Source organism: Brienomyrus brachyistius, chromosome 9, assembly GCF_023856365.1.
Source record: "Brienomyrus brachyistius isolate T26 chromosome 9, BBRACH_0.4, whole genome shotgun sequence".
Classification (NCBI taxonomy): Eukaryota; Metazoa; Chordata; class Actinopteri; order Osteoglossiformes; family Mormyridae; genus Brienomyrus; species Brienomyrus brachyistius.
The window spans coordinates 22,357,011-22,376,838 of record NC_064541.1 but is presented as its reverse complement, the minus strand read 5'-3'; the positions used below and the strand labels follow the sequence as shown (position 1 = coordinate 22,376,838).

The following is a 19,828-nucleotide window of genomic DNA, read 5'->3' as shown; positions in this document are numbered from 1 at the left end:
TTATAATCCCCCCCTCCCTAGTAATTATGCTTCCCTCTAAATGGGTGAATACCTCAACACCCCCCCCCCCCCCCGTGCTGACTGGGATGAGCGCCAGACGCCCTATAATCCTGACCAAGATAAGCATTAATAAGATTAGTGGATTGATGGATGGATGGGTGGATGGATACATACATACATAACTATCGTGCTCCTAGCAAGTTTTTGGCAGAAAAATTCTCAATAGTAAAGAATAATCCAAATATCTGTTTAATTCAAGTCTTGGTAGTGACTAGATAGATCGATCGATATTGCAATTGTTCACGAACAATTACAGATATAAGTAAAAAAAATCGTCATCACATAATTCAACAGAAAAGCAACGTAGTGGAAACTTATGTAAAACTAAAAATGTTTCACATTTAATTATCGTATATAAATACCCGGCATAGCCTACATAAGAAATATATTAATAGAAATAAATCCATAATCTATTTATTTAGGGTATGCCTACTGTACTTGTTGCATAATATTTTTAAATAGTAGTTGAAGTACAGGACGCACGTATCGATTCCAGTTAAATCCGCCCTCATTCGAATGAGGAAATGCACTTAAGTTAATGTGAACGTCTGGAAGTCTGGCGCTGGGGTAACTAATCTACTTTACATTTATTTCTTTTAACCGCAGATATTATCATAAGTAACAGTTTAAATCAAGTCGGTTTCCTTCCTCAATGTAATGATAGACTAATTAAACGCATCGCATATGTGAAATTTACTAAGTAGTGCGTCGATCTTTGAAAAGCATATGTGGGTGTAATTTTAAAAGTGAAAGTAAAATGTAAAGGAAAATATCTTCTTTGAAATTCGTTTGAGGTTTGTATTGGAAGAAAAATCAAACATCTACAAATCTGTGGAAAAGAAATCCAAGTCTGAGTCAAATGCTATCTTTGGGCGATTTTAGGATTGTAATGAAACGTAACGTCGCTTGAAGACGACAAAATTAAGTGTGCTCTTGCGCAATGTATTATTGCAATATACTTAGTATTTATTTGTACAATTTGAAAAGCAGTAACTATATATACTGACGTGTGTAGTCTTGTCTTTTTTTCTTGTAACGAAGTGTCAAAGTGTGTGCATATGTCCTGTGGTTTTTAGGGTGGATCGTGATTTTAATGGCGATTATGAAGATCGAGTGAGATTATGGACGGAAAGCAGGAAAACAGTTGGTTCAAGAAGATATTTACTGTTTTTATTATTATTGTGGTGGTGAGTTTTTTTAATCATTTTACGAATGCGATAATCTAATAAACGTAAATTGTTTAAAAGACCACTTGCTAATAGCAATGTAGGCAGTGTCTCTAGTTATTTACTCTTTAACAGGCTGCTATGTCAGCAAAAGAAGCAATCTAATATATGTCATTATATGTCATTATACATCCATCACGAACGAGGCGTGCATTGCTTAGTTCTTGAGTCAACTGGGGAGTTTGGGTCTATAGTGCAGAACAAAAATCGAGCGACTTATGGGAAACACACACACACACACACACACACACACACACACACACAGTCGTGTAATCATATCTTTTTGGGGACTGCTCATTCATTCCTATGGGAGAAATCATAATGCTATGACAACTTTAACCCCTACCAGCCCTAACCATAACCTTAATTGGTTTATAGTCTTGATAGATGTGGTACCATAATGTTTATATTTGAAAATATAATTGTGCATAAAACGGCAACAATTATGTTATATTTTTTTGGAATTGTCTTAACTTTCCCCTCCTTTCCCCTCCCCTCCTGATAGATAAAATATTAGACAACCCAGATGCAACCTCCTGCATAAACAGTGGAGAAGCCATTGTTGCCATTATTAATTTGAGATAATTCCTATCTTCTAACTACTAATTGATTCACGCAGGTACTGTTTGGTTTTAAAATGCATCTTGGGTGATTGGATCATAAGCAGGCAGCCAAAACATTGCAATTTACACCTGTGTCTATCATGGGTTTCCAAAGTACCTACCTGACTACTTATGTTCAGGTTTCATTACTGCCTACGTTCATGCTCTTTTTGCCCTAGAATTTCCCCTGGGCATCAGTAAAGTGCATCTTAAAATAGGTCTTAGTATGTATATTATTTTCAGTATAACAGTCTTTTTATTATTTAGTGTAGTTAACATTTTTACACATTTGTGGTGTTAAACGCATTGGATCTATGCCATATTTCCTTCTCTCAAGCAATTGTCCAATGCAGAGTTGTATAGGATTCCAGTCCATTGCAGGTCACACAACAGAGACAAATTCTAGAGACATTAGTTGACCAAACTGCATGTTTTGTTTGCAGGAGATAACCAGTGTGACACAAGGAGAGCATGCAAGTCCAAAAATAAGGGGGCTGAATTCAAACTCTGTTGTGATGCAACAGTGCTACTTGTCACCCTCTGAATTTGACACGTTTGTTTTATTTATTGCTTGTTTGTTGCTCATGTGATGTCATAGCATTGTAGCATCACACCCCCAGGGTTAGGGGTGTGGATCCCACTTCTATGTGAGTCTTCATGTTCCCCAATATTTACATAGGTTTCTTTCTGCAGTCCAAAGACATACAGTTGGATTAAGTGGCATTTCTAAACTGACCTTAGGGAATGATTATGTGTGTTTGGGTAATCGCCTACACTGGGTAATTTCCCTGTGATGGACTGGGTTCTTAGTCAGGAGTAGCCTGCGAGACACTCTGTCTAGGACAAGCAGTTGGATGGATGGATGGATGGATGGAAGGAAGGAAGGAAGAAAATTTATCATTGAACACTATTGTATTGTGGACTACAAAATCACTGTGGGTCCTTAAATCCTACAAAGAGCTTTCCAGGGTTCCTCTCTCCCACCATCCTTTTTCCTGACATAATGTGGTCCTTTCGTCCCCCTTGCCTGTATCTGTGCACTTCAGCAGAAACCCCTTGTGTTTCAGACTCTGGCTGCTCCTGCCCGTCCATCGCCGGAGCTTCTCCATGAAGAATCAGGTGAAGAGTTCTGTCCAGAGGATGAGTACAGGAGCAGAAAGGGCCACTGCTGTAACAAATGCCATGCAGGTCAGTTACCGGATCTCTGGGGCTCCTTATCCCTGTCCGCTGGAAGTCCTCCACTCACGTTTGATGTTGCTGTTATTTTTTTTGTTTTTCAGGTTTCAGGCTGGAACAGGAATGTGAAAGCAGTCACCTCAAAAGCATTTGCAAGCCATGTCCGAAGGATTATTACATGGAGAACAGCAACAATGCTAAAAACTGCTTTCGATGCAACACTTGCAAATCCAGTAAGTAATAATATGTAATGAGCCGTTCTCCTGGCCAACAACATTGCGAAACCAGCATTTCCTGTGACAGGAAAGCATGGATTGGGTAATAAACTGTGTCTCTGGCCTGCTTCACTGTGCAAATATTTTTTTTCTGCCAGAACTGAATTATTAGGTACAGTTGAGTCGTTTGAATTTAACTTTTGTTTTTCACTCCTTTCATAAGGTAATAGAAATGTGAGAAATAGCTAAACTGAAAGCTGATATAGAGTCAAATATTTCTCATCATTTTCTAGAAAATTCCAGAAAATACCGAGTGGAATATAATTTGTACGTTTTGTTTGTAATGCAAAGTATCATGGGTGTCATAGCACTTAAAATAGCAGACCTTTACACTAAAGCATAATATTCCTCTGTGACATTAACTAATATTATATTTTGCAAAGAACTCAGTAAGAGATTGACTAGACCAAAAAAATCTACACAGACATGTCATAAAGGCCGAATGTCATAGCCAGCCGAGTTCTGAGCGTGAAAACGAGATGGCCAGTGCAGTGCCCATCTTCAGCCCGTTATCGAGGGTGCCGTAGCTACTGCAGTTAGCTCAGTTCACTTCTCCCTTTCCATCCACAGACGAAAGGATGCAGTCAGAATGCAAACCCAAAGAAAACCGGAAATGTGTCTGCAATGACGGATATTTTAAGCAGTCTATTTCTAAATTCACCTGGCAATGTCTGAAATGTACTACCTGCGGTGAGGGCGAGGAGCAACGCATCCCATGTGAGTTGCATGTTCATGCCCCCATACTGGTAGGAGGTTACTTACAGCCATCTATGTGCTGCACCCTTCAGGTTCCTAACATTAAGCATTTCATTTGCCCCTTCAGGTTCAGGGTCCACTAACAGAGAATGTGACTGTAAGGAGAAGTTTTATCGCAACAGCAACAAGATATGTGAAGAATGCAAAAAGTGAGCAGTGTGTCTGTGTTCCCGTTTTGTAGTGCAGTTCAATTTGTGAGCACACCTCTCATAAAGAGGCAGGACATGGCTGGATGGATATTTGTCAGCTTCTTGTCTCACAATTCCCTCCTTCAGGTGCAACAGTGACCAGAAATGCAACCACCTATGCCGAAAAAGTGACACAGGTCAGTGCCTTAACTCTGAGAGCTCTTCTGTATTCCAATGGGTCTCTGGGAACAATGTCGCACTCAGCATGCATAACTGCTGTTTACATTTTGTCTGTCTCTTTCTCCCCATCAGACTGGCAGCTGGCGTTCGTGGTGGTGATAGCCGTGATGAGTGTGCTCATTTTAATTACAGTCTACATGTTTATTCAAAAGAGGCGTTCCTGTCACAAACAAGAGATTGTAGTCAGTCCGGTATCTTCTGACAGCGAAACATCCAAGGTATCTATCCTAAGTCTCAATTGTGATGTTTTGAATAGTGATGAGTATAGAAATGAAATAAAGGTATATTAGCATGTTATTAGAGTGTTGTGCGATATCAGACAGTGTAATATGGGTTGCGGGTGTAGCAGAAATCCAAGGGATAATGAATGTGCCATGTACTGTGCTTGCCACTGTCAGCATGGTATTGATGTGGACCTGACTTATCATTGTCAGAATTTACTGTCCTACGTAAGTGAAGATGAGAAAACAGTGAAAGATCCAGCCCTGATCCCCCTGCCCAAACATGAGCCCCCGGTTTGGCAGGATCCCAGTGGGCAGGAAGAGCTTCCCGACTGCATCCCTCGTGTATTCAAGAGTGAGTTATGTGTGTTTTGGTTGCCCCCCGGTGGTAATGGTGTGGTGTACAGGCATTGCTGCAGACCGCACACTAACCGTAAGGGGGGGGGGGTCCCCTCTCTACCTTTTCAGCCTGCCACTTCATCTACTTCCTGCTGCAGCACGTCCCGGCCAGCCGCTTCAAGGAGCTGGTTCGCTCCCTGGGTGTGTCTGAGAGGGACATCGAGTGGGCAGAGAGGGATAATCACACCTGCAAAGAGGCCCAGTTCCAGATGCTCAAAGTGTGGTGTGACAGCAGCAGGGGGGACGAGGTGGAGACCCTCTCCAAGGCACGGCTGCTGGAGATGACAGAGACACTGAGGGGCATGGGACTGATGGCGGGTGCGGAGGCCATTGAGGCCAACTTTCAAATCCTTTAGAGACGTGTAAGTGTGTAAACACACACGTATACAAGAATGCGGACACAGACAGACAGAAATACACAAGTATCGGGACTTTTTCTTACAGCTTACGTGGGAGACACGTTGGTTGGAATTACCTAAGAAGTGTCACATCTTGCTGAACTCGCCTGGTGTCCACCAGGGGCGCTGTGGCCCTCCAGCTGGGAGCCCCTGCTGCAGAAACCCAGCAGTGCTTTTCAGCCCTGTACATTCTAAACCAGGCTGAGGTGCTTACGTTACTTGCCTGTCCCTCCTTCACTCGTGCCACCTCACCCGGGCTTCTCGATTCTGTGCTGTCACTTGCCCAGTGACGGCATATCAGCTCACGTGACCCAGAAACTATCAGAACTGGACTGAAGAGCTCTGGACTGTTGCTACATGTGGCGGGTGGATGCCATGTCTGGTGCTTTCCCATCATCAATTCTGCTTCCTCTGTGATGTCCCCCTCCCCACATGTGTACCTCCCTGTGTCTGACTGTATGGCATTCAGCAAGGTGATCTCATCTATAATTTCGAAGCACCGCAGCCTCATGTTTTGTGAACTGAAAACACGGCCAGTTTGAGGTCGGCCAGTAGTTTCGCTTTCCAGGCTTTGACAAGGTTTAGCCAGTTGGATATCAGCTCCATTGTGTTGCTTGAAACCCCCCCCCCCCCCCATGCATCATAACAAGATGACAGGTGATCAATGAGGTACCTGAGAAGTGGCACATTGGTGCCCCCTGCAGCATATTTCCTAAACCTGAATAATATGATATTAATGTCATATTGGGTGTAAATGCCAGCAGAGGGACATGAACACCACACTAATGCAGAATATTTTCTTTTTATCTCCATTCCAATTGAGCGATTCAGCTTCATAAAAAATCAGTGTAATAGCAACTCATAATTTCACATTTTTAATGTAACAAATATAATATTTGCTTTAAGAAGCAGACCCTCAAACTCACATTTCAGGGCATAACAGTTAATTTCCACAACATTTATGAACAACGCTTGCATTTTTCACTTGATGCATTCAATATCCACATTTTGCAACACACAAACTTTATCTACAAGCATTATCTACATTTTTACCAAAGCTATTTTAAGCAAGGGTGCCACGGTGATTCATCAATTTCCAGAGCAGAAACCCTATGTTAGTGATTGCATAATCAATTTTAAACTTCTGTTCTTTTCTGCATTGAATTTCTATACATTTCTTATGAATACGTCTTGTCATGAGAATACAAGTCTTCAGAAACAAAAGTAGTGTGAGTGTTTTATTGAGGTGATAGCACACTCTTTCAAATGTTAATTTGAATGTGAATGCATACATCATTACTCAGCGTGAATGTGTGTGCGCATGTGTGTGCATTTGTCGATCAGCATGTTGCCTTTCCGCATTCCTCTGGGTCGGCTTTTGACTCTTCTCCATCTCCCAGCTCCATTTCCTGCCACCATTTTGTTTTGTGATCTGTGCCAAGATTGTTCCTTGTTATCTCTCTCATAAAAAGATATGTACAGAGGCAGAGTTTTGATTTTGCATTTGCTCAGTTATCAAACAACATGGTTTGAATTGGGTGTTTTATAAATTAAATGCAGTTTCACTGATAGACAACTTTAAAACAACTCCTAAATCTAACAACTCCAAACAAAACATTTAAATCTAGATGAAATAATGTTACCGAAGTAGGTAAAACAAGTTTTTCTTTCATTTTCCCATAGCAGGGTAAGCATTTGGATAGATTTTTCGCTAAAGAAACTTATAGGCAGAGTGCTTCGATTATTTAGAAAACATATTTACAATAAAATTGAATTGCAAAAAAGTGAGAAACTAAACATTTGCTTTCAGTACATAAAGACAACTTGCATATTTTCCGCAGGTCACATGAATTTCCTCCAGGTAGAAGATGGATGGATGAATGGATGGATGGATGGATGGATGGATGGATGGATGGATGGATGGATGGATTGATGGATGAATAAATATATATAGTCTTGATATTATACTTTCTTTTGCTCTTAGAATATCTGTGTACCTTGTTGCTCCTCACAATCCAAAGACATACTGTTTGGCTATTGGTGTCTCTGAATGCCCCATAATGTGTGATGGTGTATGTGAGTGTTTATGTGCCTTGTGATGGACTGGCACCCCATTCAGGTTGTACCCAAGCTTTGTTCCCTATGCTACTTCACAAGGGTGCTGGAAACGGGGGGAAACGGTAGGATGATTCTAGGGCCCCTGATTGACAGGGTCCTTCAAAAATGTAGCACATTATTGGATTGGTCTGGGTTGGGGGTCCAAAATCTCTAGCAGCACCTCTGCTGCCTCATATAGCCCCCGAATCAGGATAAGCATTTAGTAGGGTGGGTGTATTGTCTTGATGTTATACATGCTCGTTTTTACTTTTTATAATTACCATAAGTCTCATTGCCCCTGAATTCTCTAATTTCAATGCCATAGTCAACCATCCCCATTTCTGACGTGTAGTTACTTAATTAAAGGGAGGCGCCAGACAAATGAGAATGAGGGGCTGACAAGCAGCGTGAAATGCGAAGAAGGCGTGTGGCGTATTTCCTTAGAGACTCAGCGGGAAACAAAGTGATGAGAGTGAACAGAGTTTAGCAGTTAGTGTGGTAAGAATCTCACCTTTCTTGTTCTGCTGGTTGCAGCTGGGCAGGTTTATAAGTAGGAGGGAGAAACTAGAAGACTGCTAACATAAAATGCTCTGGGACTCATAAAAACAGGATGGAGCCAGCACAAGACAGGTAACTTGCCTTTTCCCGAAACATAATAGCTGACAAGAGTTAATACATTTCAGAAATGATTGAAAACTGTCTGTTTAATTAATTTTAAGGTGTTTAAGGCAGGATAAGGATCAGCGGTGTGACTTTAGAGGCAATTACGTTCTGTACCAGTATAACAAGGGCAGTGATTGGGAGTGGCTATGTCCTGTGAATTAATGGAGCTGTGGATTAGGTTGCTATCTTGAGGGTGCAGATTCTTACAGTATATTTACACATTATTTTGGTCATACATTCCTTAAACACTGTCATGTTTCCATATCAGATGTCAGGCTAAAGTTAGCCTGGCTTTACCGGGTAATGCTGTACCGGCATCGAGCCCTCCTGTTGTCGAGAACTCGTGGGTGTGAATGTACCTGAATGCACTGCCCATGAAGGCTGAATGTTAATTGATTTCCACTAAAATGGCAATTAAGTTCTTGTATACAAAGTAGCTGCCTACAGCCATGATGTCAATTAAATTTAATCATGATTCCCTTACTGTTAGTTGTTGCCTATCTGTGAGGGTTCATGTCGAGGGGTCACAAGTGCCGCGAACACCTTTAATAACCACTACCACTCTATGTTCCCCCAATGCTCTCAGTGTCACGCCGATTTAAATAGTTGTCCTGTTAGGTTCTTGCTTGATTTGTTGGATGTTGTGTAGCTCTTGCTCCCATACAGCTTACAGTACATCCTGGGCATTCATTGGCAGCTCCATGACAACATATGTGTTTGTAATGTGCTGTTGCCTCACTTGTATGCTGCTTTACACAAGCGCGCTTGCTAAATAAGGTAAATATAAATAAGAGTAATACTTTACTTGAGAGGGACTAATAATGTAGTAGGACACATTTCTTTAAAGTATTAATTTACCATAAATGGTTATGTACTGATCCCATATTTGTCATCATTAATCAACCATAATGGTTTATGTGTTTCATGCAATTACTATATTTGTTTCTGATTTGTACTTGAGTAGTAACTGAGTTACTAAGTCACCTGTGCCCCCTCAAGTAAAGTGTAACCTAAATAAGCCTACAACTTCACACATGTATTTATTAGGAGTTTAGCAGATAATTTCATACAGAATGGCAAAGAAAAAAAGAAAAAAAAATGTTTGAACTCAGAAGGTGCCTTTAATAGTGTAACATCGGCAGCTGTTTTTGACCCCATTGTGGAGGTTGAATATGTTTTCCAGGACAGAAAGATTCCCTTTTGTATTAACTTCCCTCTTGTTAGGAAAAGGTTATTTCTTTTCTCTTATTGTTTTCTCCTATTGTCTCACATGTTACTTCTCTCTTATTTTGTGTTAATGCATAATAGAAGCAGTCACTTACAGAAACCACAATGACAGCATTTCCTTTGACAGCAGCCCCTCTGCCAAAATGGCAAACTCACACCTGAGAGAAGGTGATGTTGAGGGTCCAGACGAAATGAACCCGAGTGCTTCGGGACCAAGGGTGCCAGTGACAGATGCGGAGGTGGAGAAACAGAGTGAGGCTGGGGTGGAAATGGATTCTGAGGCTGAAGGTGACATTTCAAGTGCAGCAACACAGAAACGCCACAAGGGTGCAGCAGAGAAGCACAAGTTCAACACTCTGGGATATCAGGTACTTTATCTGACTGCAGTTCCTGCTGACCTCCACCAGCAATCACACAAACAGAAAAAACAGACGAGGCTCCCTCTGGCCGTCCACATTTGTATCCTACCGGGAGCTTGGAAGGAGCAAAAACGTGGACAGTAAGGGCTCCTCGAGGACTCGGTGCCTTGTAGTGATCTTATAGCACACAAATGGCATGCACACCTGTGAGCTGATTTTTGTCTTTGTTAAATGACTTCAAAGTGCCTTATTTTCACACTGTGTGTCTGTTGTTTTATCACCACGGGCACATTGGTTTTTTATTATCATTTTTATCTTGTACCATTTAAAAATATGAACATACCTTATTTAGTTATTTGCTTCAGTACAAAGTGTTGATAATTTTATGCTTCATTTCAGAAAATGCAAAAGCCAATGATTTACGATTTTGTGACAGTGAGAAAGCCGAACGTCAGACATCGGCCTGCACTCAAGCAGGTCCTCTTTAACCAGGGCCTTTCTGACAGAGCTCCAACCCTTGGGGTAATCCATGAATTATTCACTTGCTTAACAGATTAATGCTGCTTTCCCAACTCTTGTCCAGATCACAGTGCTTGCAGTCCCTGCTTTGGGAATCCTGAATGTAATTTTGAAAAATCCTCATCAGAATTTTCAGTTTTCCCCGCAAGTTCTGAGCACCTAATGGTCCTCCTGCAAAAACATTTTCATGAAAAAGTGCCCCCTGGCATTGGCACATTAGAATGATTTACTAATCACTATTCACATAGTAGCTGATATTTACTTAAAAAGATCAGGTGGGGTGAATTTATTTTCAAGCAATGAACCCAATCGATTCAATCGAACCTGCAAACCCCGTATTCCATATGGGTCTTGATTTTTCTCCCTGCCCTATAACATGATCACTTACAGCCCCCAACTTTGTTTTTACTGTGGATTAAAAACTTAGTGGATATTCTTTACAGCCCAGACTCATCCTGTCTGATGCTATGCAGATATTGGTGTCCTGTTGGAATTCACTTATAGCAAGAAACCTTCTGCATTGTTGTAATTTTAACTCAGTCTTATGAGTAAGAGGCTTATCTTGTTTAGTGATACTGAATGTAGTAATGCCTGTTTCCACACACCTGTCCCCTCTCCTCCCAATACAGCCTGTTAATAGCAATTAATAATAATATTCACAGTTGAATAAGTTCTGAAGCATTTAGTCGATTATAATTAATCCAGATTAGGTAAAATCGCGCCTAATTTCTTTGTCCATCAGGAACGTTTTCTGTTGGACACCTTTAAATCTACTCTGGAGTCTTTTCCGCTGCCAGTTCTTCCTGATAACCGGACTGATGTGGCCGGCGTCCCGCTGGAGGACAGCTGGACCAACATTGTCCAGTCACACCAGGTGACATTATTACTATTTCAGTATTAATTAGTATATTTAATACTTTGGTACTATTTTACAATAAGGCTCCCTTTTGCAACTTATAAATGACAGCAACTCATTAAAAAAAAAGAAAACTCCGCTACAACTTGCTCATAATTGTTAACGATTTACAAGGTGGTAGCCTAATTAGTAACTTCATCTTAAACCATTCATTAACCCTTCATAAGGGTAGTCTTATTGTAAAGTGGTACCAATATTTTTTACATTTAATATGTTTGATTATTATTACACAATGAGGCTGGCCTCACAGATGCATTCTGGGTCTTCAGTTTCCACCCGTGGTTCTGCAGGTGTGACATTTCTGATCAGCTATCTCTGGTGTGACTTAGTGTGTGCCCTGTGATGGATGGCTACCCTGTGCAGGGTGCCCCCTGCTCAGTCCCCGGGGCTTGGGGCCTATTGCAGCCAAGTACTGGATAAGTGCTTATGGTGATGGAATGATTATACAGTGCACTGTGATACAGTCCTTATGAAAGGACAGGCATTGTTTAAATGGAAATAGCCTCTCATTCATGATGTAATACATATTTCAGATGAATGTGTTAAGAAATGACTGATTTCCTGATTCAGGCGATGGATAAGTCAGCAAGACACCAGCAAGAAGTCCTCTGGGAGCTTCTGTACACCGAGCTGAACTACATCTCCAAGCTGACTGTTGTCACAGACGTGAGTCATTTTTAATGCCCCATTCAAGTAAATAACATTATCTGGCCTGTGCAGCCACAGAGGAGCCGGTCAGCGTCCGGCACTGCTGTGGGCCGCGTGTCCTGTCACAAAGTCGCGGTCGTTCGAGGCGGTGGGACCCTTCTTAAAGAAGAGGCGCCGTGCAGAAGCTGACGTTCCTGTGCGCTACCCCCTCGGCCCCCCTGAATGTGCGATGGGAGAATGCAGAAGGTCATGTGCGCCGGAAGATGAATCATTCGCTGACTGACTTATCTCATCCTTTCCATCAGATTGTCATGGGTGCTCTCACCCATCTGCACCGGAATGGCTTTTTGCAAGAGGTCAGTTCACTGCCTGTCATCCTTCTCCAGTTATTTCCAGTCCTGCCATGCTTATGAAACACCTGTCACATTCCTTCCATGAGCATCCTCCAAATGGACTTGCTGGAAAATCTAAATATATATTTTAGGCGACATCATTTTAGGTGTTTTTTTGTTTTTTGCCCTATCGATGCCCCCCCCCATTGAGGGTTTTTGCTAGGCGGTCTCTCTGCACAGCTTTGCGTCTCTCTTTCATGCTTCCTCTGACCCCCCAGTCAGTCCATTTAGCCCCAACCTAACGGTGAAAATTTGCTGAAGAAGTGGAAATTAGACCGTGCGTGGGAGGGAGCAGCTCTGACACATTTTGCATTCCCCACAGCAGAGAAAAGTTCTGAGATTAACTGGACTCTGACTGTTTTCCATCTGAGGTTACTGAACTGGGGCTAATGCTACCACTGCCTGGGACCCTCAGCTTCACGGACATGCAGTGTGCCTGCTCCAGTCCTGAGGCATTTTGTCTCCCTTTGATTCCTTTAAAAAGGGGCTTCAAACAAACACAAAGCCATTGGTTTACGCACCCGATTCTGAGTAAAAGGAAGTTGCTTTCTCTCCATTAGAGTGCCATATCTGGTGGCTAGAGAGCACAGACCTGCTCCTCGTGTACACCTAGGGCTTTCCTGCTGATGTTGGTCTGCCTCTGCTCCCTGGCTACTTGTACACTGACCTGCGCATCTTGCACTATTTCTGCCTGCATCTATTTCTCGCTGCGTGCAGATTTTTACCAATTTAGGAAAGTATACGGTCTTCACCTTTCCAACAGTAAATTTTGTCCCCAGATGACGCATGAGTACCTGTTCTCTAACCTGCCCTCCGTTTTGGATGCTCATCGACGCTTCTGGGAGGAGGTGATGCTCCCAATGCTACTGGAAGCCCGGCATACCAGGGGTCCCTTCAAACCACTCATGCTGGAGGAGGGCTTCCTGCAGGTACTGGGGCTGGGGCCAATCACATCCATTAAAGCACCTGGACTGATGGGGAAATTTAGTCACCCACCTAGTTAGTTCATTGACCCACGTCCTAGGTTTAATATACTTTCTGGACTTGGTGACTGTCAATTTTCTGTAGATCAATCTTTGTGTATCCATCCATCCATTGATCCATCCATCCATCTGTCCTCTAACTGGTCAGGGTTGGGATGTGGAGCATATCCTAGCCAGCAGTCAACAGTTATGCTGACATAAATTTTTTCGCTTTTGTTTTTTTTTTCTGTGAATATGTAGTGTTTATCTCATGCATGTGCCTTTCTACCATCTTCCTGTTTTTGCCAGTTCAGCCAGCGCTTTTCCTCATACCTGCACTATTGCCGGGATGAGGAGAACATCATGGAGTTTGCACGGAGACAGATGGAGAGCCCCCTCTTTCATGCTTACATCGAGGTGCGTTCAGTGACATTCAGAGGCACTCTGCATATGTCATCACTTGCAGTAACATATTGTCAAGATGGAAAATAATATTTCACAGTCATAGCTGTACAAGTGCTGTGGTCGTTTCTATAAATATTATTTTCCACATGTCTACGTGACAAAACAAGAGTGTTCTTTTGCTTATAATAATTTAAGATTCATTTTCCTGAGTTTTACTGCTTTTTAAGCCCATGCCTGCAGTCTGGTTCATCTCCTGCTGCTATAGCCTTCTACAGCCTTACTTACTAACTTATAGGTGCCGGTTTGTCTTGGGCTCTGTGCTAATGGTTGCTCACTAATATTCCCTCAGTGGGTGGAGAACTGCCCGGGCTGTGGGCGAATGCGGCTTGGGGACATGCAAGCTAAGCCCCACCAGAGAATCACCAAGTACCCACTGCTGCTGAGAGAGGTACTGAAATGTACCCAGGACCCCCAGACGCAGTATGCATTGCGGAAGATGGTGAGATACCCAGTCAGCCGGACTGCACAGACAGCTGATATCAGTGTTTCCCAATCCAGTCCTTGGAGACCACCAGACAGTCCACATTTTTGCCCCCTATTACACTTCCCTATACCTTCCCTATAAATGAACAAAAATGCTTTATACTAGTCCCTTATAAGTAGTTGGCTTGGACTGAGGAATTAAGGTTTACTCCATACATTTAAGAGGAAAGCATACAGTACTGTCCAAACCTCTCCTAAAGTCATGCCAGAATTTGCAATAACCAACTAGCCAGTATTCTTCTAACCATCCAACAAGATATACCAGAAAAGAACAGTTTCGAACAACAGAAGAAAGTATGTTTGGCTTTATTGTGTCACTGTTCATTTGCACATGTTCTAATCTCAAAGTATTGTTTTCTGAGCAGACAAGATAATATATGCTCTTACAAACCAGATAATGATCTGTAAACATTTATTTGAAAGCTTAAGACTCTTGCGTAGTGCTGTGCATCTTTACATGCTTTAGGTTTTCTAGTTTATACGACAGTGAAAATGTTGGGGGATATGTGAGAAAAAGGTTCAAGAACTGATTTTAACACCTGACTATTTGTCCCTGTATCTCTCCATCTGTCAATTGTTCTGCGTCAGTTGAGCAGTGTAAATGGGTTTCTGGACAGCATCAATGACCATCTAAGGCTGAAATATGAGGAATTTGCCCTTTCTCAGTCTGCCGCAAGACTGGAAGGATACGATGTGCCAGAGGGTGTATCTGAGGAGATCGAGAAGGTGAGAAAACAGGCATGGTGTCCTCCAGAGGCCGGAGAGGACAATGGAATATATAAATTGCCTACATAAATGGGCCGAGTGATTAGTTCATGTCAATATCTTGGACAGTTTGTTCGAGAAATCTGCCGTTTTGATCTGACAAGCCCCATGAGAGGTGCCGGCACCAAGGATATACGCAAACTGCTGTTGGAGGAGACCCTCAGAATCAAAACAAGGAGGGAAAGCAAGGTTGGTTGTTTTCAAATGAAGTACTGACCCGATGGCAGGCAAAGACCCTTTCTGATGAACCGAAATACAATGACATATTAATAGTTTCACTGTTGTATTACTCAATGGTCAGTTTTCTGAATTAAGTTTTCAGCATGTCAACCGTCATGATTCAGTGACTACGTAGATTTATATTATCGCTGGGAAATTTATCACATTAACGCATTACGTGAATTTAGAACTCATAAAGCTGACGCATGCAGTATGTTCTTATCCAAATGAGAATAGTACGAGTATAGATTTTAATAGAGACCTATAAAATACTTTCCTGTTTGTAAACATCGTGAGAATTTAGGTTATGACTTTGCACAGATTCCCACTATTAATCAATCAATTAGCATGTGACAGGGAAGCTGATGTCACCTGATTTATTTTGTTTTAAAAAACTGCCAGACAGAGGCATACATAGGATGCATTGTAATTAGCAGTGTTTGTTTAATTTTATTAGTGGCGTACGCCTTACCATCTTAAGATCTTTCATGTGATTAAGTTTACTTTCAGTGGTTAAAATATGGGTCATTCTCACATACTTGAGAATTCTTTTAATGTTACAATGAAATACATATTTTTTTTTGTGCAGAGCAATTGATATTACCCTGTGTATTTAGTTATATTAAAATGATTTTATTTGTTGCTCTCATCAGATGATTTTTGTAAACATTTTCCCTAAATAGGTAGCCAAAGAACACAAAACTAGATTAAATGTTTAAATGTTTCAGCCTTATTAAATGAAACCCAATTTCATGAGAAGATGCATAATTTTGCCCATTTTTGGTTAGTATTTTTTCCTCATCTCTGTTGCTCTGGATTTGATTAAATACTTTTGCTTATTACAGGAATAAATGGTAATACAGCTAAACTGATCGAGTACCTTAGAGGCTAAATCGACAGTTTAATGAAGTTTTGTGGTTTGAGTCTGTTTTCAAACGCATTTTAAAAATCTGAGAAAATTGATTTGTTACAGTAATGAGTTTCTGAGAATGACCCATACACTCCCCTTTGCATAAATTCTACATTCATTTAGTGATTCAGTGTGTACATTTTTATGATTGTAAGTTTTAATGTTAGGTGCAATTCATTGCAAAAAATCACAGAAGACTAAATTGATTTTTATGTTTTTGTTCTGTCACTTGCTGTGTTCACTTTACAAAACTTTTGTATGCAGCCGATGGTTGTTCTGCTCTTCTCGGATGTGCTTTTGTTGACAAAGGCACAGAAGAAGTCAGAGAAGTTAAAAGTAGTGTGTCCCCCACTGGCCCTGGATAGAATTGTCTGTGCTCCCCTTAAAGATGACGGTAAGTGTTGGAATCCCACTCATATATTGTCATTAAACATGACACATGAGCATAATACATGAACAAGTTTTAGTGAGGGTGTGGTCTTAACAAGGGAACACAAACATCACTGCTGGTGGTAGTATTTCTGTTGAATTTCTACTGCATTTAATCTGCAAAGAGCCTGTGTAGAGAGCCTGTCAGGTACCACATAGACCAGGACCTAAATGAGAAGTAGGTTATTTTATAGGAAGTGGTCATGAGCTGAAATATTCTATGTTTCTCTCTCTGTTTTGCTAAACCAAATACCATTAACAGGTATGGGGTTTTTGATTAGGAAATCATCACCTTTAACATTTTATTGCCTTTAGCACCATGCTATAACTATGTCTGAAAAATAATGAACATGCTCTCTCCTACCTCTTGGTCTTTCTTAGTCTCCTTTGTGCTAGTAGAGCTTGGGGAGCTATTCTGTGCTGTGAACATCTATGCTGTAATGGCACCCAGCACAGAGAGCCGATCTGAGTGGCTGAAAAGCATCCTGGCTGCACAGGTAACATGCTCAAACAGCTAAAAGTATTACTGTTGTTCAAGATTTCCTTCATGTTCAATCTCTCTTCTTATTCCAGGAGTCTCTGGCAACCATGAGGGAGAGGGAAACCTCTCAGAGATTTGGGGGTTTCCTCCTGACAGATATACGGATGGAGACGCAAGTCAATCCTAATTTAGCGGAACACTCTGACACTGTAAGGGAAGGCCAAGATAAGGAGTTGAACTTGACAGGAATTGAACATACTCTGCTTTCTGACCAAGAAGGAAGGGGACATGGTCAACCGCAAAACGGAGTATTACCATTTCCAGAGACAGAAGAAGGGAGCATCTTCCAGAGGCAACAGCAAGCCTGGGGTCTTCAGTTGATAGGAAGTCAGCCTTCTCATATATCAGTGCATGGATCTGTTACAAATAAAATCATAGACAGCAAACACAGCATGAGGAATATGGGACTGACAGAAGAGGAGGGGGACGAGAATAGAGATTGCAACCAGGTGGAATCGAGTGAAACCATTTTAATTGGTTCACGAGAGAAAAGGGTTGTAGGAGGCTATTCAGAATCTTCAAATTCATCCTTTAGTCACGGGGATTCCAGTGAGATTCATTCTAATGTCAACACATTGACGTTGTTTGATGTAGGGTCAGATGTGGATATGTCGTCCACACAGTCAGAATCAAAAGAAATGCATGTCAAAAATGATGATTTTGAGAGTGAAGATCCTTACAAGGCATCTGGAATGGATTCGAGGTCCAGTGAACCAGAGCATATGCCAACGGGCACAATGAAATTTTCACGTAAACTCAATTCCCCCCGCTTAAGAAAGAGGCGGGCACTGGGCTCTCCACATACCTTCTCGCCTCAGACTGATAAAAACAGATATTTACATCATGACACAGATGTGTTGGCATCTAGTGCCAATTCCTCAGACTCTGACTGCAACCAAAAACTAAGGAATGGCCGGAGGCCTAATCCTCAAGTTGTAATCAGCTTGGCGTCTGTAAAAAAGAACCAAGGAATGTGGAACACAGTCGCTCCAGGTGAACCTGCAAAGGCACAGACCTTTTTGACCGCAGAGCTACCATGCAAGAGGACAGGACTAGATTCTCAAAATCAGCCCAGACTGAGAAGAGGTTCAGTCCCAGACATGGATCTTCAGGAAGGGCAGACCCTTGGTTTGAGGCTAAGCTTGTCGGAGAGCAGTTTCCCACTCTTTTCTCAAGCCAAGATTTATGGAACCTCTCCGGAGAACCTCTTAGCACGAGCCAGAGAGAGAGAACGAGGAAAAGAAAGAAGACTGGAAAAGTCTGAAAAAGTGTGGGACATTTCTCCTTCTCCTTCACGCTCAATCTCTCCATCCATCTCTTTCAGTGAGGAGGAAAGAGAAAGAGAAGACAACCAGGAAATTTTGGGAGATCAGGAGAATGAAGGGCTGCACAAATGGCAAGATGTGAACAAAGAATTAGAAGATAAGCAGAAATATAACAATGAATACAATTGCAGGTGATTTAATTTTACCTGCAGTTTTATATCTATCTATCTATCTATCTATCTATCTATCTATCTATCTATCTATCTATCTATCTATCTATCTATCTATCTATCTATCTATCTATCTATCTATCTATCTATCTATCTATCTACTTGTTTATTTGTTTGTTTGCTTATTTTTTAGCAGGTAATTTATTTAGTACAAGCCAGGCAGATAGTACAGTACAATCATTCAGCTGTCTAGGAGCAGCTAAGCTGTAACAAGTAACAGCGAGTATGAAGTGCAAGATAGCTTCAGAGCCAGAGCTATACAATACAGGAACTCTGTAGGAGGGTTACATGCCTACAAGTGCAAATGTACAAGAGCATTATAGATAAGTCATAACCATGATAGCGCAAGAAAACCAAGCAGGCCAGTGATTGGATGAAGCAATTGAAGTATTCTGGGCATAGATAAGACATTTTTTGAAGGCTGCACGAACTGGGTAAAATATTTCCTTTTTGCTCTTTATTTAAAATGATAATTTAATGGCGTTTTGACGCTGAAATGCAATCTTTCTTCTACTTAGCTTTTCCGACCAAGGTGCAAGTGTTGATTGGATGGGTTGGTGCGTTGACGACGACGAGGTCATGGTTCGTCTACACCCTGAGGGCGAGGGAAGCAGACCTGGAATTGCAGTACTAGCCACTATAGATTCCCGGGGAACAAAGGAACAGGAAGAACAGGAGTTTGGAGAGGTGTAGAACTACAGTGAAAGGGGATGAGGTTGCCACAATGCATTAGCGACTGCGGGTTCGACTTGCATGTCAGGTTCTGACTGTACCTGCACTGTGAACAAGCTCATTTTCTGGGTGGGGTGGAGGGAATAGGCCCAGTGTTGTAAGAGATGCCTGCTGAGGAATGACTCATGACTGGTGTCCCACGAAGATCGGGATGTCACTGTTTATTTAAATCATTGCCATTCAAATTGTGACTGCTAATGATAGATAGGTAATTTCTATATATAAGGATTTTACATCCTTCACTGTATTTGTAATTAAGGACCTGTGTGTCATTTGCCCTGTCTCTTTAAAGAAGAGCCAGTCAGCCTACGGCACCATGTTCTGAGCCATGCGTCGGAGGCGCCCTTCCTCCCCCGTGCAGGCTGCACTGGGGTAAAGAATGTATATAAACTTATTTTGTATAAATGAGGGTGACACTTAATAGGCATGTAAATAAATTCTGTATTCTTTGTAATTTATATGTAAATGTGGTTATTAAATCAATTTCATTTGCAAAAAGCAGCGAGACCTTTATCATGTCATTTC

General features: G+C 41.6%; 2 protein-coding genes across 6 annotated transcripts; both read left to right on the top strand.

The window, feature by feature from the left end:
- The first annotated feature begins 533 nt into the window (after positions 1-533).
- tnfrsf1a (tumor necrosis factor receptor superfamily, member 1a) lies at positions 534-6,705 on the top strand. The gene is made up of 10 exons (XM_049026056.1): positions 534-627; positions 1,137-1,247; positions 2,956-3,076; positions 3,169-3,297; positions 3,910-4,056; positions 4,163-4,244; positions 4,371-4,420; positions 4,536-4,681; positions 4,898-5,039; positions 5,153-6,705. The coding sequence occupies exons 2-10, from the start codon at positions 1,182-1,184 to the stop codon at positions 5,437-5,439; spliced, it is 1,170 nt and encodes a 389-aa protein (XP_048882013.1). The 5' UTR covers positions 534-627; positions 1,137-1,181; the 3' UTR covers positions 5,440-6,705.
- A 1,371-nt stretch (positions 6,706-8,076) lies between these two features.
- On the top strand, positions 8,077-19,787 carry plekhg6 (pleckstrin homology domain containing, family G (with RhoGef domain) member 6). 5 transcript variants are annotated; one of them, XM_049026616.1, is made up of 15 exons: positions 8,077-8,208; positions 9,596-9,836; positions 10,227-10,349; positions 11,089-11,220; positions 11,833-11,928; positions 12,216-12,266; positions 13,082-13,231; positions 13,574-13,681; positions 14,019-14,168; positions 14,801-14,938; positions 15,047-15,166; positions 16,371-16,500; positions 16,917-17,032; positions 17,109-18,532; positions 19,090-19,787. In XM_049026616.1, the coding sequence occupies exons 1-15, from the start codon at positions 8,189-8,191 to the stop codon at positions 19,262-19,264; spliced, it is 3,174 nt and encodes a 1,057-aa protein (XP_048882573.1). In that variant the 5' UTR covers positions 8,077-8,188; the 3' UTR covers positions 19,265-19,787. The 5 variants fall into 5 exon arrangements, with proteins under 5 accessions (XP_048882573.1, XP_048882577.1, XP_048882574.1 ...); XM_049026617.1 differs by having other exon boundaries at positions 8,118-8,208; positions 9,599-9,836; XM_049026618.1 differs by having other exon boundaries at positions 8,133-8,208; positions 9,550-9,836.
- Positions 19,788-19,828: the final 41 nt, after the last annotated feature.

Coding starts and splice junctions, on each gene's coding strand:
- tnfrsf1a (XM_049026056.1), top strand. CDS start 1,182: ATGGACGGAAAGCAGGAAAACAGTTGGTTCAAGAAGATATTTACTGTT. Junction 1,248..2,955: donor TTTTTATTATTATTGTGGTG/GTGAGTTTTTTT, acceptor CTTGTGTTTCAG/ACTCTGGCTGCTCCTGCCCG. Junction 3,077..3,168: donor CTGTAACAAATGCCATGCAG/GTCAGTTACCGG, acceptor TTTGTTTTTCAG/GTTTCAGGCTGGAACAGGAA.
- plekhg6 (XM_049026616.1), top strand. CDS start 8,189: ATGGAGCCAGCACAAGACAG. Junction 8,209..9,595: donor ATGGAGCCAGCACAAGACAG/GTAACTTGCCTT, acceptor TTCCTTTGACAG/CAGCCCCTCTGCCAAAATGG. Junction 14,939..15,046: donor TATCTGAGGAGATCGAGAAG/GTGAGAAAACAG, acceptor TATCTTGGACAG/TTTGTTCGAGAAATCTGCCG.